Genomic DNA, 19,711 nt, shown 5'->3' with positions numbered 1-19,711 from the left:
GTCCCTGGGACTCTCCAGGCAAAAATACTGGAGTGGGTTGTCATTTCCTTCTCCAATGCATGAAAGTGAAAAGTGAAAGGGAAATAACTCAGTCGTGTCTGACTCTTAGCAACCCCATGGACTGCAGCCCACCAGGCTCCTCCATGCAGGGATTTTCCAGGCAACAGTACTAGAGTGGGGTGCCATTGCCTTCTTTGATGATTGAAGACAGTACAGAGTAAAAAAAAAAAACAATAAAAAAATTTGTAAAAACAATTATAACTACAATTATCAGCAAAAGGATAAGCATGTAGTTGTAAAATAGGACACAAAAATCACAAAATGTGGGGGAGGGCAGTATAAAATGTAGATCATTTTAGAATGTGTTTGAACTTGCATGACTATCAGTTTAAAGCATGTAGATATAATTATGGGTCAATATACTTGTAATCCAGGGTAATCACAAATCAAAAACATATAAAAGATACATAAAAATGAAAAATAAAAGAACTCAAGCATACTGCAAAAGAAAATCATCAAACCACAAAATAAAAAACAAAAGGAAGAAGAAATGAACAAAGAGAAACTACAATAACAACCGGAATACAAAAATGAAAATGGCAGTAAGTACATACCTACTTTAAATGTCAATGGACTGAATGTTCCTATCAAAAAACAGAGTGGCAGACTGGATAAAAAACAAGAAGCTACAATATGCTACTTAAAAGAGTCTCACCTCAGGACAAAAGACACACACAGATTGAAAGTAAGGGGATGGAAAAAGATATTTCATGCAAACACAAATGACAAACAAATAAGGGTAGCAATACTCAGACAAAACAGACTTTAAAAAACAAGTCTCAAAGAAAGAAAAAGAAGGGCTTTAGGTTCAGTTCAGTCACACAGTCGTGTCCGACTCTTTGCGACCCCATGAACCGTAGCACGCCAGGCCTCCCTGTCCATCACCAGAAGAATGACATTACATAATGATAAAGGAATCAATACAAGAGGATGATATTATATTCATTTACATAAATGTACCCAATAAAAGGGATGCCATGATCTTAGTTTTGTGTTTTTTTAATTTCTCTTATTTTGGTGATAAAATACTAGAAAGATTTAGGTAACATAATTTTGTAACGGGTTTACTCCCAGATATTATTTACATTTCATGTGTAAGGTGAATCACTGATGAAGATTTCCGGGTTATGTGAATGTTTACCACCAGGAGATTGAAAGAAATTATACATGTAAGGGGAGACAGATTTCCTTTTCCCAAACATCTGTAAGAGCATTAAGTGCCTTTTATTTGAACAAATAAAGTCATTATTATATATTTCTTTTCAAAAGAACAAAATATAACTCTCCAATAATGAAATGGTTTTGATTGTTATAAAATTTTATTTTTCAATTCGAATATCACCTTTCCCCAAAATTTTACCCTTTATGAATCATTTGGCATGCTTATGATTATTATGTAGAGCTCTTGAGCTTTATAAAACACTGAAGAAGAAAACTATGTTCTGTGTTTATTTATTTATTTTTAATACAAATTTATTTAATTGGAGGCTAATTACTTTACGATATTGTATTGGTTTTGCCATAAATTGACTGAATCTGCCACGGGTGTACATATGTTCCCCATCCTGAAGGCCGCTCCCACCTCCCTCCCCATCCCATCCCTCTAGGTCATCCCATTGCACCAGCCCCAAGCATCCTGTATCATGCATCGAACCTGGATTGGTGATAGTTTCATATATGATAATATACATGTTTCAATGCCATTCCCCCAAATCATCCCACCCTTGCCCTCTCCCACAGAGTCCAAAAGACTGTTCTATACATCTGTCTCTTTTGCGGTCTCGCATACAGGGTTATTGTTACCATCTTTCTAAATTCGATATATATGGGTTAATATACTGATTGGTGTTTTTCTTTCTGGCTTACTTCACTCTGTATAATCAGCTTAAGTTTCATCCACCTCATTAGAACTGATTCAAATGTATTCTTTTTAAAGGCGAAGTAATATTCCATTCTGTATATGTACCACAGCTTTCTTATCCATTTGTCTACTGATGGACATCTAGGTTGCTTCCATGTCCTGGCTATTATAAACAGTGCTGTGTTGAACACTGGGGTACATGTGTCTCTTTCAATTCTGGTTTCCTTGGTGTGTATGCCCAGCAGTGGGATTGCTGGGTCGTATGGCAGTTCTATTTCCGATTTTTAAGGAATCTCCACACTGTTCTCCATAGTGGCTGTACTAGTTTGCATTCCCACCAACAGTGTAAGAGGGTTCCCCTTTCTCCACACCCTCTCCAGTATTTATTGCTTGTAGACTTTTGGATAGCAGCCATTCTGACTGGCATGAAATGGTACCTCATTGTGGTTTTGATTTGCATTTCTCTGATAATGAATGATGTCGAGCATCTTTTCATGTGTTTGTTAGCTATCTGTATGTCTTCTTTGGAGAAATGTCTCTTTAGTTCTTTGGCCCATTTTTTGATTGTGTCATTTATTTTTCTGGAATTGAGCTGCAGGAGTTGCTTGTATATTTTTGAGATTAATTATTTGTCAGTTGCTTCATTTGCCATTATTTTCTCTGATTCTGAAGGCTGTCTTTTCACCTTGCTTATAGTTTCCTTTGCTGTGCAGAAGCTTTTAATTTTAATTAGGTCTCATTTGTTTTTTTTTGCTTTTATTTCCAATATTCTGCGAGGTGAGTCACAGAGGATCCTGCTGTGATTTATGTCAGAGAGTGTTTTGCCTATGTTTTCCTCTAGGAGTTTTATAGTTTCTGGTCTTAACGTTTAGATCTTTAATCCATTTTGAGTTTATTTTTCGGCATGGTTTTAGAAAGTTTTCTAGTTTCATTCTTTTAAAGTGGTTGACCAGTTTTCCCAGCATCACTTGTTAAAGAGATTCTCTTTTCTCTATTGTATATTCTTGCCTCCTTTGTCAAAGATAAGGTGTCCATAGCTGCGTGGATTTATCTCTGGGCTTTCTATTTTGTTCCACTGATCTATATTTCTGTCTTTGTGCCAGTACCATACTGTCTTATGACTGTGGCTTTGTAGTAGAGCCTGAAGTCAGGCAGGTTGATTCCTCCAGTTCCATTCTTCTTTCTCAAGATTGCTTTGGCTATTCGAGGTTTTTTGTATTTCCAGAGAAATTATTTGTTCTAGCTCTGTGAAAAATACCACTGGTAGCTTGATAGGGATTGCACTGAATCTATAGATTGCTTTGGGTAGTATATGCATTATTGCACATATAGAGTATATGCACTCTATATTGATTCTTCTGATCCAGGAACACAGTATATTTCTCCATCTATTAGTATCCTCTTTGATTTCTTTCACCAGTGTTTTATAGTTTTCTATATATAGGTCTTTTGTTTCTTTAGGTACATATATTCCTAAGTATTTTATTCTTTTCATTGCAATGGTGAATGGAATTGTTTCCTTAATTTCTCTTTCTATTTTCTCATTATTAGTGTCTAGGAATGCAAGGGATTTCTGTGTGTTGATTTTATATACTGCAACTTTACTATAGTCATTCATTGGCTCTAGTAATTTTCTGGTGGAGTCTTTACAGTTTTCTATGTAGAGGATCATGTCATCTGCAAACAGTGAGAGTTTTACTTCTTCTTTTCCAATTTGGATTCCTTTTATTTATTTTTCTGCTCTGATTGCTGTGGCCAAAACTTCCAAAACTATGTTGAATAGTAGTGGTGAGAGTGGGCACCCTTGTCTTGTTCCTAACTTTAGGGGAAATGCTTTCAATTTTTCACCATTGAGGATAATGTTTGCTGTGGGTTTGTCATATATAGCCTTTATTATGTTGAGGTATGTTCCTTCTAGTCCTGCTTTCTGGAGGGTTTTTTATCATAAGTGCAGGTTGAATTTTGTCAAAGGCTTTCTCTGCATCTATTGAGATTATCACATGGTTTTTATTTTTCAATTTGTTAATGTGGTGTATTACATTGATTGATTTGTGGATATTGAAGAATCCTTGCATCCCTGGGATAAAGCCCACTTGGTCATGGTGTATGATCTTTTTAATGTGTTGTTGGATTCTGTTTGCTAGAATTTTGTTAAGGATTTTTGCCTCTATGTTCGTCAGTGATATTGGCCTGTAGTTTTCTTTTTTTGGCATCTTTGTTAGGTTTTGGTATTAGGGTGATGGTGGCCTCATAGAATGAGTTTGGAAGTTTACCTTCCTCTGCAATTTTCTGGAAGAGTTTGAGTAGGATAGGTGTTAGCTCTTCTCTAAATTTTTGGTAGAATTCAGCTGTGAAGCCGTCTGGACCTGGGATTTTGTTTGCTGGAAGATTTCTGATTACAGTTTCGATTTAGCGCTTGTGATGGGTCTGTTAAGATTTTCTATTTCTTCCTAGTTCAGTTTTGGAAAGTTGTACTTTTCTAGGAATTTGTCCATTTCTTCCAAGTTGTCCATTTTATTGGCCTATAGTTGCTGATAGTAGTCTCTTATGATCCTTTGTATTTCTGTGTTGTCTGTTGTGCTCTCTCCATTTTCATTATTAATTTTATTGATTTTATTTTTCTCCCTTTGTTTCTTGATGACTCTGGCTAATGGTTTGTCAATTATATTTATCTTCTCAAAGAAGCAGCGTTTGGCTTTGTTGATTTTCGCTATGGTCTCTTTTATTTCTTTTGCATTTATTTCTGCCCTAATTTTTCAGATTTCTTTCCTTTTACTAACCTGGGGTTCTTCATTTCCTTTTTCAGTTGCTTTAGGTGTAGAGTTAGGTTATTTATTTGACTTTTTTCTTATTTATTGAGGTATGCCTGTATTGCTATGAACCATCCCCTTAGCACTACTTTTACAGGTTCCCACAGGTTGTTGTGTTTTCATTTTCATTCGTTTCTATGCATATTTTGGTTTCTTTTATTTCTTCTGTGATTTGTTGGTTATTCAGCAGCATGTTTTCAGCCTCCATATGTTGGAATTTTTAATAGTTTTTCTCCTGTAATTGAGATCTAATCTTACTGCATTGTGGTCAGAAAAGATGCTTGGAATGATTTCAATTTTTTTTGAATTTACCAAGGCTAGATTTATGGCCCAGGATGTGATCTATGCTGGAGAAGGTTCCTTGTGTGCTTGAGAAAAAGGTGAAATTCATTGTTTTGGGATGAAATGTCATATAGATATCAGTTAGGTCTAACTGGTCTGTCGTATCATTTAAAGTTTCTGTTTCCTTGCTAATTTTCTGTTTAGTTGATCTATCCATAGGTGTGAGTGGGATAGTAAAGTCTCCCACTATTATTGTGTTACTGTTAATTTCCCCTTTCATACTTGTTAGCATTTGTCTTACATGTTGCACTGCTCCTATGTTGGGTGCATATATATTTATAATTGTTATATCTTCTTCGATTGATCCTTTGATCATCATGTAGTGTCCTTCTTTGTCTCTTTTCACAGCCTTTGTTTTAAAGTCTATTTTATCTGATATGAGTATTGCTACTCCTGCTTTCTTTTGGTCTCTATTTGCGTGGAATATCTCTTTCAAGCCCTTCACTTTCAGTCTGTATGTGTCCCTTGTTTCGAGGTGGGTCTCTTGTAGACAACATATATAGGGGTCTTGTTTTTGTATCCATTTAGCCAGTCTTTGTCTTTTGGTTGGAGCATTCAACCCATTTACATTTAAGGTAATTATTGATAAGTATGATACCATTGCCATTTACTTTATTGTTTTAGGTTCGAGTTTATACACCCTTTCTGTGTTTCCTGTCTAGAGAAGATCTTTAGTATTTGTTGGAGAGCTGGTCTGGTGGTGCTGAATTCTCTCAGCTTTTGCTTGTCGGTAACACTTTTGATTTCTCCTTTATATCTGAATGAGATCCTTGCTGAGTACAGTAATCTGGGCTGTAGGTTATTTCCTTTCATTACTTTAAGTATGTCCTGCCATTCCCTTCTGGCCTAAAGAGTTTCTATCGAAAGATGAGCTGTTATCCTTATGGGCCTCCCCTTGTGTGTTATTTGTTGTTTTTCCCTTGCTGCTTTTAATATTTGTTCTTTGTGTTTGATCTTTGTTCATTTGATTAATATGTGTCTTGGGGTGTTTTGCCTTGGGTTTATCCTGTTTGGGACTCTCTGGGTTTCTTGGATTTGGGTGATTATTTCCTTCCCCATTTTAGGGAAGTTTTCAACTATTATCTCCTCAAGTATTTTCTCATTGTCTTTCTTTTGTCTTCTTCTTCTGGGACTCCTATAATTCGAATGTTGGGGTGTTTCACATTGTCCCAGAGATTGTTAACATTGCCTCAGAGAGTCTCTGAGATTGTCCTCATTTATTTTAATTCATTTTTCTTTTTTCCTCTCTGTTTCATTTATTTCTACCATTCTATCTTCTACCTCACTTATCCTATCTTCTGCCTCCGTTATTCTACTGTTGGTTCCCTCCAGAGTGTTTTGATCTCATTTATTGCATTATTCATTATATATCGACTCATTTTTATTTTGCTAGGTCCTTGTTAAACCTTTCTTGCATCTTCTCAATCCTTGTCTCCAGGCTATTTATCTGTAACTCCATTTTGTTTTCAAAATTTTGGATCATTTTCACTATCATTATTCAGAATTATTTATCAGATAGATTCCCTATCTCTTCCTCTTTTGTTTGGTTTGGTGGGCATTTATCCTGTTCCTTTACCTGCTGGGTATTTCTCTGCCTTTTCATCTTGTTTATATTGCTGTGTTTGGGGTGGCCTTTCCAGGAGTTCTCTTTATTGTGGAGTTTCCTCAGTGTGGGAGAGCCTGGACAGGTGGCTTGTCAAGGTTTCCTGGTTAGGGAAGCTTGTGTGGGTGTTCTGGTGGGTGGAGCTGGGTTTCTTCTCTCTGGAGTGCAATGAAGTGTCCAGTAATGAGTTATGAGATGTCAATGAGTTTGGTGTGACTTTGGGCAGCACGTATATTGAAGCTCTGGGCTGTGTTCCTGCGTTGCTGGAGAATTTGTGTGGTATGTCTTGCTCTGGAACTTGTTGGCCCTTGGGTGGTGCTTGGTTTCAGTGTAGGTATGGAGGCGTTTGATGAGCTCCTATCGATTAATGTTCCCTGGATTCAGGAGTTCTCTGGTGTTCTCAGGATTTGGACTTAAGCCTCCTGCCTCTGGTTTTCATTCGTATTCTTACAGTAGCTTCAAGACTTCTCCATCTATACAGCACCAATGATAAAACATCTAGGTTAAAGATGAAAAGTTTCTCCGCAGTGAGGGACACCCAGAGAGGTTCACAGAGTTACATGGAGAAGAGAAGAGGGAGAAGGGAGATATAGGTGACCAGGAGGAGAAGAGGGGGACTCAAAAGAGGGGAGAGCAAGCTAGCCAGTAATCACTTCCTTATGTGCTCTCCACAGTCTGGACTGCTCAGAGATGTTCACGGGGTTATATAGAGAAGAGAAGAGGGAGGAAGGAGACAGAGGTGGCCAGGAGGATAAAGGGGAGAATGAAAAGGAGAGAGACAGATCCAGCCAGTAATCAGTTCCCTAAGTGTTCTCCACAGTCCAGAACACACAAAGAGATTCACAGAGTCGAGTAGAGAAGAGAAAGGGGAGGGAAGAGATAGAGGCGACCTGGTGGAGAAAAAGGAGAGTCCAAAGAGGGAGAGAGCAGTCAAGCCAGTGATCTCGCTCCCATGTAAAAATAGGTATTGAAGATTGGGTTCTTAAAGGTACAAAATTGATAAAAATACCAAAACGTAAGGATTAAAAATCTAGAGTAGAGGTTGGATTCTCAAAAATACAATACTAAAGAAAAAAACAAAGTCACAAAAATTATAATATACAGATGAAGTTTGCTTTATAAAATAGGGTCTTTTTTTTTTGCAAAGTAATAGTAGGTTATAAAAATGAAAATTAAAGGAGTAATAGAGGACTTAAAAATAAAAAAATTTTTATTTTAAAAATTTAAAGAATGATAATAGTAAAAATATATCTAGGACTTTCTCTGGTGTTCTTGTGGACAGTGTGGGATAAGTTCATTTTCAGATAGTTCCTTGATCTGGCTTATACTTAGCAAGATCTATAGGCTCCTTCCTATGTAGTCGGTGCTAACTACAGGATTTTAATCTATTGCACCTGTCACTTCCAAGGTGGTTCCCTCTGTTTATTTTAGCTTCTTCTCTTTGCTGGTCTCTTCAGTGTCTAATTTCTGCCCTGACACAAAGGGGCTGTGGTGGACACTTTTTTAGGCTCACTTGTTCAGTCGTGCTGTGGGGAGGGAAAGTGAAAGTGAAAGTGAAGTCGGTCAGTCGTGTCCGACTCTTTGTGACCCCATGGACTGTAGCCTACCAGGCTTCTCAGTCCATGGGATTTTCCAGGTAAGAGTACTGGAGTCGGTTGTCATTTCCTTCTCCAGGGGATCTTCCCGACCCAGGGATTGAACCCAGGTCTCCCACATTGTAGGCAGACACTTTACCCTCTGAGCCACCAGGAAAGAACGCTGCAAACAAATAATACTGGCGTGTACTTGCAGTGACTCGGCCACACTGGGTTTGCCCCCACTCACGGCGTGTGTGCTTTCCCTGTCTATACTGCTTAGGCTCTAGGTTGCTCTGCTGGGAACTAAGGCCAGCCCTGGGTTGTATGCACTTTCCAGGCCTAAGCCGCTCAGGTTCAGGTACTCGGGTACTCCACAAAGGCGCTGACTCGGTTGGACCTGCGTTTTGTGCCCTTCCCAGGTCCAAGCAGCTCAGGTGACCAGGTGCTTGGTGAGCACAGTTGCTTTGACTTATCACCTCCCCTGTCCCTGCCACTCAGTTTTCTGGGTTTACAACCGGTGCACCTTCTCAGGTGTGCCTTGTGTCTCTTCTGGGGAGCTGATCTCTGGCTGCGACCCTCCCGGCGGATGTCAACCATCCAGAATCCCAAGAAGTCTTGGTTAGCAATGAAGCCTGCTTGCAGTTTGGTAGATGATGCCTCTCTGGGGCCGTGATCACCCCCTTCTGGCTCTGGCTGCCCTCGCCTGCCTGTCTCTGGCGGGGGATGGGCCAGTCCACAGCTGGCTAGCTCTGCTCAGTCCTTTGTTCTGTGAGCGGGCCTGGAGGTGTCTCAGGTTAGTGCTTTTTGCTGGATAGCTATCCCACAGTCTGGTTTTCTATCTCAAGTTAGTTCCCTCAGATTGCCCTTGGGACATTCAGGCCTGGTCCTTACTCTAAGCAGTGCAGCCTGAGCCTCCCTATCCAATCTCCGCTTGCTCGTGGTGGATGCCGGCATCTGCGCTGCTTCTCTGCTGGGAGTTACCATTGGGCATGTAATCTGTGGGTTTTAATTATTTATTTATTTTTCCTCCCAGTTATGTTGCCCTCTGAGGTTCCAAGGCTCCCCACAGACTCACCAGTGAGAGTGTTTCCTGGTGTTTGGAAACTTCTCTCTTTTTTAAGAGTCCCTTCCCAGGACAGATCTCTGTCTCTACCTCTTTTGTCTGTATTTTTATCTTTTATATTTTTTCCTACCTCCTTTCGAAGATAATGGGCTGCTTTTCTGGGTGCCTGATGTCCTCTGCCAGCATTCAGAAGTTGTTTTGTGGAATTTACTCAGCGTTCAAATGTTCTTTTGATGAATTTGTGGGGGAGAAAGTGGTCTCTCTGTCCTATTCCTCTGCCATCTTAGGACTGCCGATTTTAGGTTTTTTTAACATTGAGTTTCAAGTTGAACCATAAAGAAAGCTGAGCATTGAAGAATTGATGTTTTTGAATTGTGGTTTTGGAGAAGACTGAGAGTCTGTTGGACTGCAATGAAATCAAACCAGTCAAAGCTAAAGGAAATCAATCCTGAATATTCATTGGAAGGACTGCTGCTGAAGCTCCAGCACTTTGGCCACTTGATGAGAAGAGCTGACTCATTGCAAAAGTCCCTGATGCTGGGAAAGATTGAAAGCAAAAGGAGAAGGGGGTGGCAGAGTATGACATGGTTTGGTAGCTTCAGTGACTCAATGGACATGAATTTGAACAAACTCTGGGAACTAGTAAAGGACAGAGGACCTTGGCATGCTACAGTCCATGAGGTTACAAAAGAGTTGGACACAGCTTAGTAAATGAATGAAAACAACAACAATAAATATATTAAACAAATACAAACTAACATAAAGGGATAAATGGGTAATAGTACAATAGAGACTTTTAACACCCCACTGACATCAATGGAGAGATCACCCAGACAGAATATCAATAAAAAACAGAAGTTCTAAGTGACACAACAAACCAACTGGACTTAATATCTACAGGACATCACACACACACACACACACACACACACACACACACATATACATACACACACACACACACACACACACACATTCTTCTCAGGTGTGCATGAAAATATTTTCCAGAATAGACAATAGGTCACAAAATAATCCCCAACATATTTAAGAGGACAGAAATTATTTCAAGCATCTTTTCCAACCATAATGGTATGAAACTATAATGAAAAACAGAAAGAGAACAAAAACTCATGGAGACTGAACAACATGTTACTAAAAAAAACAATGTTGAAATCAAACAAGAAATCATAAAATACCTTGAAACAAACAAAAATGAAAACAAAACAATACAAAATTTAGGCGATATTGCAAAAGAAATTCTAAGAAGGAAGTTTATAGCAATATAGACCATCCTCAAGAAACAAAAAAAAGTCTTAAAGAACCTAATGTATTACTTAAAATAATTAGAAAAAGAAGAATAAAGATAACCTGAAGTCAAGAGAAGAAAGGAAATTACAAGGATCAGAGAAGAAATAAATAAAATAGAGATTAAAAAATAATTGAAAAGATCAATATAACCAAAAGCTGATTTTTTTAAAAGATAAAATTGACAAACCTCAGCTAGCCTCATGAAGAAGAAAAGAGAGGATCCAAATAAACAAAATAAGACATGAAAGAGGAGAAGTAACAACTGATACCACAGAAATACAAAAAAAAAAAAAAGAGAGAGAGAGAGAAGAGTATACTATTAAGATACGTAAGCCAGCATATTGGAGAACCTAGAAGAAATGGACAAGTTTCTAGAAACATACAGGCTGCCAAAACTGAGATAAGGAGAAACAGTTTGAACAGACTGATCACTAGAAATGAAATAGAATCTGTAATTTAAAAAACTCCTTGCAAACAAAAATTCAGAACTGGTTGGCTTCCCTGAAGAATTCCACCAAACATAAAAAGAACTAATCCTATCCTTCTCAAACTATTTCAAAAACTTGAAGAGATAGGAGCACTTCCAAATTCACTCTATGAGACTACCATCACCCTGATTTAAAAAAAAAAAAAAAACAAAAAACAGAAAAGGTTCTAAAAAAAAAAGAAAGAAAGAAAATTAAAGGTAAGTATTGTTGATGAATATAGAAGTAGAAATCCTCAACAAAATATCAGCAAACCAAATCCAAAAATACAAAAAAGGACCACACACTATGATTTACGTTGTATTCAATCCAGGGTCATAAGGATGGTTCAACACATGCAAATCAAGCAATGACATACATCACGTTAACAAAAGAAAAGACAAAATCACATGATCATCTCAATAGACACAGAAAGAGCATTTGATAAAATTCAACATCCATTTATGATAAAAAAAACTCTGGCCAAAGTGGGTATAGAAGGAACATATCTCAATATAATAAAAGCCATTTTGACAAGCCCACAACAAACATGATATTCAACTGTGAAAAGCTGAAAAGCTTCCCATTAAATTCAGGAATAAGACAAGGATGCCCACTCTTGGCACTTCTATTCAATGTATCATTGGAAGTCCTAGTCACATCAATCAGACAAGAGAAAGAAATAAAATGTATCCAAATGGAAAAGAGAACCCTCCTACACTGTTGGTGGGAATGTAAGTTGATGAAGTCTTTATGGAAAACAGCTTGGAGATTCCTCAGAAAACTAAGAATAGAATTACCATATGCTCTAGCAATCACACTTCTGGGAATATACTTGGACAAAACTATTAATATAATTCAAAAAGACAAATGCATTCCTATGTTCATAGCAGCACTATTCACAATAACCAAAACATGAAAACAACCAAAATGTCTATTGACAGATGAATGGATAAAGAAGATATGATAGATATATTAAATGAAATACTACTCAGCTATAAAAATAATGCCACTTGCAGCAACAGGGACAGATCTAGTGATTATTGTAGTAAGTGAAGTAAATCAGAAAGAAAAAGACAAATACCAAATAGTATCACTTATATGTGGAATCTAAAATATGGCACAAACAAACCTATCTACAAAACAGAAACTGACTCACAGACAGGGAGAACAGACTTGGTTTCCAAGGGGAAGTGGGGAGACAGAGGTATGGATCGGGAATTTGCAGTTGGTAGATGCAAACTTTTACATTTAGAATGGATAAACAACAAGGTCCTACTGTATAGCACAGGGAACTATATCCAATCTCCTGGGATAAACCATAATAGAAAAGAATATAAAAAAAGAACATATCTACGTATATAACTGAGTCATTTGGTTATACACCAGAGACTGGCACAACAATGTAAATCAACTATACTTTAATTTTAAAAATTCCTCAAAAATGGATTCAAATGGAAAGGAAGAGGTAAAACTGTCATTATTTGAAGATGACATGCTACTCTATATAGAGACTCCTAAAGTCTCGAGACAAAGATTATTAGAACTAAAAGATGAATTCAGGAAGGTTGCAGGATATGAGATTACTATATACAAATCTGTTGCATTTCTTTACACTAATAATGAAATATCTGAAAGAGAAAGTAAAAAAATCCTGTTTAAAAATCATATAAAAAAATCTAAGAATAAACTTACCTGAGGAGGTAAAAGACCTACATGCTGAAAACTATAAAACACTGATTAAGGAAACAGATGATTCAAAGAAATGGAAAGATAACCCAAGCTTTCAGATTATAAAAATTAATATTTTAAAAATTACAATACTCCTCAAAGAAATCTCCAGATTTGATGCGATCTGTATCAAAATATCCATGGCATACTTAACAGAACAAGAACAAATAATCCAAAAATTCATATGAAACCACAGAAGACCCAGATTGCCAAAGAAATCCTGAGAAAAAAGAACACATAAGGAGGCATAAGCCTTCCAGATTTCAGACAATACTACAAAGATACAGTAATCCAAACCCAGCATGGTATTAGCACAAAAACAGACATAGTCAATTAATCTACAGTAAAGGAGGCAAGAATATACAATGGAGAAAAGACAGTCTCTTCAGCAAGAGGTGCTAGGAAAGTTGGATGTGTTGTGCTGTGCTTAGTCACTCAGTGGTGTCTGACTCTGCAACCCCATGAACTGTAGCCCATCAGGCTCCTCTGTCCATGGGGATTCTATAGGCAAGAATACTGGAGCGGGTTGCTGGATAGCTACATGTAAATCAGTGAAATTGGAACACGCCCTCACATCATATACAAAAATAAACTCAAGATGCTTTAATAAATATAAAGGCATGACAGAGATTTCCCTGGTAGTCCAGTGGTTGAGAATCCACCTGCTAATGCTGGGCATGGGTTTGATCCCTGGTCTGGGAACTAGGATTCAACATGCTGAGGAGGAACTAAACCTGTGTGCCACAACTACAAAGCCTGAACTCTAGAGCCTGTGAGCTGAAACAACTGAAGCCCTTGCACCCTGGAGCCTGTGCTCCACAACGAGAAGCCATCACAATGAGAAGCTCAGTAGCCACAACTAGAGAAATCCCATGCACAACAATGAAGACCCAACGCAGAAAAGAAAAAAAAAGGACTGAAAACATGACATGATGAAACTCCTACAAGACAACACAGGCAAAATATTTTGGACATAAATCGTAGCAATATCTTCTATGCTCAGTCTCCCAAGGCAAAAGAAATCAAAGCAAATATAAACAAATGGGACCCAATTAAGCTTAAAAGCTTTTGCACAGCAAAGGAAATCATCAACCAAGTGAAAAGACAACCGACAGAATTAAAGAGAATATTAGTAAATGATGCAACTGACAATGGGTTAATATCCAATAGAGACAAACAGGTCAAACAACTCAATATGAAAAAGCAAACAACTCACTCAAAAAATGAGCAGAAGACCTAAATAAACATTTCTCTAAAGAAGACACATAGATGGCCAATAAACACACGAAAAACACTCAATATCACTAATTACTGGAGAAATGAAAATCAAAACCACAATGAAGTATTACCTCACACCTGTTAAAGTGGCTATCATGAAAATGTATATCCAAAAAAATGTTGGAGAGAGTGTGGAGAAAAGGAACCCTCCTACACTGTTGGTGGGAATGTAAATTGCCACAATGAAAATGTAGCCACTATAGAAAACAGTATGTAGATTCCTCAAAAAACTTAAAATTGAGCTACGTATGATCCTGCAATCCCATTCCTGAGAATATACCCAGCAAAGATGAAAACTCTAATTTAAAAAAATACATGCATCCTAACATTCACAGCAGCACTATTTACGATAGTCAAGACATGGAAACAACCCAAGTGCCTATCAACAGATGACTAGCTTAAGATGTAGTATGTATGTGTGTGTATATACATACATACAAACACACCACACAGTGGAATATTACTCAGCCATAAAAAGAATGTAATATTGCCATGTGCAGCAACATGGATGGACCTAGAGAATATTATATTTAGTAAAGTCAGACAAAGAAAGACAAATATATGGCATCTCTTATAGATGGTATCTAAAAAATAATACAAATGAATCTATTTACAAAACAGAAACAGACTCACAGACATAGAAAACAAACTTATGGCTATAAAAGGGGAAAGGGAAGAGGGAGAAGGACAAATTCAGAGTATGGGATTAACGGAAATAAACTATTATACCTAAAATAGATAAGTAACAAGGATTTACTCTATAGCATAGAGAATTATATTCAATATCTTACAATAATATATAATGGAAAATAATCTGAAAAATACATATATACATAACACCTTGTTGTATACCTGAAACTAATACAATATTGTAAATCAACTATACCTCAATTTAAAAAAGAAAGAAGATACACAGGGCTTTGTTCATTTGTGTAAAAGAAACACAAAAAAGATAAAGCATAAATTAAAGAGACTGCTTACCAAAAAGGGGTGGGTGGAAATGGGGTAGAAAGAAGAGGGCAAAAGCATCATGGTAGTAGTAGAAGAAGATAAAGCAATACTCTTCTGTAGATTGCTTGTATGATAATATTTTTTGTATAACTATAATTCTTAGAACCATAGTAATGTTTCACATACTTTCAACAGCCCTCTCCCCCTGAATAAATAAACAAAACCAAATAGGAAGGGGGAATCAAAAACTGAATTCAACACTACCAAATGAGTGTATTAATTACTACATAACAACTGAATAATAATTTCAGTGAAAGTGGAGGAAAAGAACTAGCCTACCTAATTTTTAAAAAGAGTCTGTTGATAGGACACTGTAATGCTAAAGACAAATAGCTAAGTCACTTCAGTCGTGTCCAACTCTGTGAGACCCCATAGACGGCAGCCCACCAGGCTCCCCCGTCCCTGGGATTCTCCAGGCAAGCACACTGGAATGGGTTGCCAAATAGAACTGTACATAAATGCTGAAGTAATCTACTTAGTAAATGTATTTCTCACAGAGATCTGGGTTAACAAATCTGAAACTTCTCTGTGTGTATAATAGGAAAAAGGAAGGGAAGGAGGGAGGGAGGAAGAGAGAGAGAGAAACAAAGCAAGAAAGAAGTGGATTTTAACCCATAAATAACTGAATAAATAAATGGCAGAAAATAGTTATTTTACAAAAAGAAATTTCCGTTAATAAATGTAACAGGTAACAGCAAAGTATTGATTGAAAATCACCATTACATGAACACCACAGTAAGAACTGTTGCAGTCAAGTTCCTCTGAGGAATGGTAGTATCAGTGGATGAAAGTTTGAGGAGAAACAGGACTTATGGAGCCATAAACTATCTTTTTTTTAGGTATTTATTAACTACAGAGGGAAACTAGTAACTTTACAGTGGAGAAAACCAGATATCACCTTAATCAAGTGAACATTAATATGACCAATAATAACATAAATGCACTGACATTAAGAACTCCTTAATACAACATCATTTCTGTGGTATTCTTATCAAAAACTGCATAATCTCTTTCTAATCATGAGAAAACACTGCTGCTGCTGCTGCTAAGTCGCTTCAGTCGTGTCCGACTCTGTGCAACCCCAGAGACGGCAGCCCACCAGGCTCCCCCTCCCTGGGATTCTCCAGGCAAGAACACTGGAGTGGGTTGCCATTTCCTTCTCCAATGCATGAAAGTGAAAAGTGAAAGCGAAGTCGTTCAGTCGTGTCCGACTCTTTGTGACCCATGGACTGCAGCCTTCCAGGCTCCTCCATCCATGGGATTTTCCAGGCAAGAGTACTGGAGTGGGGTGCCATTGCCTTCTCCAAATCATGAGAAAACACTAGACAAATTCAAATGGAGGGACATTCTACAAAATAACTGATCAGTAATCTTCAAAAGTATCAAGCTTACAAAAGACAAAGACTGAAGATCTGTCACAGTAGATTAAGGGAGAAATAACAATCTAATTTAACTTATATGCAGAGTACATCATCAGAAATGCTGGGCTGGAAGAAGCACAAGCTGGAATCAAGATTGCAGGGAGAAATACCAATAACAGATATGCAGATAACATCACCCTTATGGCAGAAAGTGAAGAGCTAAAGAGCCTCTTGATGAAAGTGAAGGAGGAGAGTGAAAAAGTTGGCTTAAAACTCAACATTCAGAAAACTACGATCATGGCATCCGGTCCCATCACTTCATCACAAATAGATGGGGAAAAAGTGGAAACAGTAGCTGACTTTATTTTTCTGGGCTCCAAAATGACTGCAGATGGTGATTGCAGCCATGAAATTAAAAGACACTCCTTGGAAGGAAAGTTATGACCAACCTAGACAGCATATTAAAAATCAGAGATATTAATTTGTCAACAAAGGTCCATCTAGTCAAGGCTATGGTTTTTCCAGTAGTCATGTATGGATATGAGAGATGAACTATAAAGAAAGCTGAGTGCCGAAGAGTTGATGCTTTTGAACTGTGGTGTTGGAGAAGACTCTTGAGAGTCCCTTGGACTGCAAGGAGATCCAACCAGTCCATCCTAAAGGAGATCAGTCCTGGGTGTTCTTTGGAAGGACTGATGTTGAAGCTGAAACTCCAATACTTTGGCCACCCGATGTGAAGAGCTGACTCATTGGAAAAGACCCTGATGCTGGGGAAGATTTAGGGCAGGAGGAAAAGTGGACAACAGAGGATGAGATGGTTGGATGGCATTACCGACCCAATGGACATGGGTTTGGGTAGACTCCAGTAGTTGGTAATGGACAGGGAGGCCTGGAGTGCTGCGGTTCTTGGGGTCACAAACCGTCAGACATGACTGAGCAACTGAACTGAACTGAACAATCTAATGCAATGTAGGATCTGAGATAGGATCCTGAATCAAAGAAAAGACATTAGTGGAAAAACTGATGAAATGTGAATAAGGTCTGTAGCTAACAGTTTAACGCCAATGTTAACTTCCTAATTATGAACACTGTATTATGCTGAATAATCGATGCTTTTGAACTGCGGTGTTGAAGAAGACTCTTGAGAGTCCCTTGGACTGCAAGGAGATCCAACCAGTCCATCCTAAAGGAGATCAGTCCTGGTGTTCATTGGAAGGACTGATGTTGAAGCTGAAACTCCAATACTTTGGCCACCTGATGCAAAGAACTGACTCATTGGGAAAGACCCTGATGCTGGGAAAGATTGAAAGCAGGAGAGAAGGGGACGACACAGGATGAGATGGTTGGACGGCATCACCAACTCAATGGACCTGAGTTTGAGCAAGCTCCGGGAGTTGGTGATGGACAGGAAAGCCTGGCGTGCTACAGTCCATGGGGTCACAAAGAGTCAGACATGACTGAGTGACTGAACTGAATTATGGTTATAGAAGATAACATTTCAGAAAGCTGGATGGGAGGTATATGGGAACCCTTTTTATTATTTTTGCAACTTATCTGCAAGTATATTAATAAAATTCAAAATACATGTTTTTAAAAAGTAAACCCATATATGCTTAAGTTCCTTAGTATTAGTCATATATTATGTGTAGCCAAAAGTAATCCTAATTGATTAATTTAGCTAAAAAATCATTCAGGAGAAAAAATACTTTGCTTTTTCAATACTGACAAGGGTTTTTCCCTTTATGACGTGAGGAAAAAGAATGTGAAACTTACCTAAAATTGCAGAGAGATTTGAAAACTCAGGTACCTTCTCTATTGCTACTGCTTTACTTATGTCCAAAAGAGTAGAATTCTTACATGGCATGTTTTCTTCCAACATGGGATGCTCCCATTCTAAAAGAAGCAGAGAGAAATGGCACAAAATTTTGAATAGCACACAAGTGGCAGGTTACCTTTTTCTCCCCAGCATAGGTCCCTAGCCCATACAAAGCTACGGTAATTGGAGAAAGTTTAAGTGAAGCATAAAGAAAAGCCTTGAGGACATCAGGATATTAAATAATCTTTGGGCTATTACAATACCCAAATACTCTTATTTCCTTTTCCCCACTTTCCCCATTATCCTCATATTATTATATGGCATATTTAGTTAGGCCAGTATTCAATGCAAACATTATAATGATAAATTGTCATAAAAATGCTGTCTTTAACTCTTTTGGTATATATACAATGACCACCTCTTGTTTTTCCCAGAGCCAATAAAATGTTGTTTATATTTTTCTGTATTCTTCATCTATTTAATCCTAAACCCTACCAAACTGTATAAATCCATTCTATTTATTCCATTCTCTGATGTTCTGAAATTTCATATTGTTCCATCTTGGTGTTTTTCATCTATTGTGCTAGACACTGTAATGGTCCTTTCAACCCAGAAATCATACTTCTTAGATCTAGAAACTGTTCTTGAGTTATATCTTTGGTAATTTTCTTCCTCCTGTTTATTTCATTATCTTTTTCTGAGACTCCTATTATTCGATACTAGATTTCATATACTACTTCTCTAATCTTTTTTATCCTTTTTTTCCCTCCTGACTTTTTTCCCCCTGGGAAATCTCAATTTATTTTCTAATCCTTCTACCGAGTTTTCCATTCTGCTATTGCATTTAATTTATTCTCTGAATATTCTCACTCCCCTTTTTTTAAAACAGCATCCTGTTCCTATTCAATGGATGCAATATACATATTTTTATCTCAAGGAAAACTTTCCCCCCAGATCTTTCTTGTATTCCTATTTCTGTTTGGTTTCTTCTCTTATTTTTAATTTTATTGTGGTGGGAACACTTAACATGAGACCTACCCTCAAATTTGAGAGTACAATAGAGTATTGTTAACTATAGGCACAATGTCGTGCAACATAGCTCTAGAACCTGTTATTCACCTTGCATAACTAAAACTCTACCTGTTGATTAGCAACTCCCCACATCTCCTTCTCCTTGGGCCCTGGCAACCAACAGTCTACTCTCAACTGCTATAAATCTAACTACTTTAGCTATCTCATACAAGTGCAATAATACAGTATGTTTCTTCCCATGACTGGCTTATTTCACTTGCCATAATGTCCTCAAAGTTCTTCTATAGTGTTGCATATAACAGGATATCCTTTTTAAAGGCTGAATAATATTCCACTATATGCATATACCATATTTTCTTTATTCATCCATCAATGGTCATTGGGCTATTGTGAA

The 19,711-nt window shown here is 37.6% G+C and overlaps 1 protein-coding gene across 6 annotated transcripts in view; it reads right to left on the bottom strand.

Moving 5' to 3' along the window:
- Positions 1 to 19,711, bottom strand: part of MEIKIN (meiotic kinetochore factor) — a 137,109-nt gene that overhangs the window by 92,382 nt on the left and 25,016 nt on the right. For all 6 annotated transcript variants that reach the window (XM_055548118.1, XM_055548125.1, XM_055548133.1 and 3 more), the window contains exon 6: positions 18,243 to 18,362. In XM_055548118.1, the coding sequence (XP_055404093.1) occupies positions 18,243 to 18,362 (120 nt within the window). The remainder of the gene's footprint in view (positions 1 to 18,242; positions 18,363 to 19,711) is intronic.

This window comes from Bubalus kerabau, chromosome 1 (genome assembly GCF_029407905.1).
Source record: "Bubalus kerabau isolate K-KA32 ecotype Philippines breed swamp buffalo chromosome 1, PCC_UOA_SB_1v2, whole genome shotgun sequence".
In the NCBI taxonomy this organism is placed as follows: domain Eukaryota; kingdom Metazoa; phylum Chordata; class Mammalia; order Artiodactyla; family Bovidae; genus Bubalus; species Bubalus kerabau.
The sequence above is the reverse complement of the archived record's forward strand: the minus strand, read 5'-3'. Positions and strand labels throughout refer to the sequence as shown.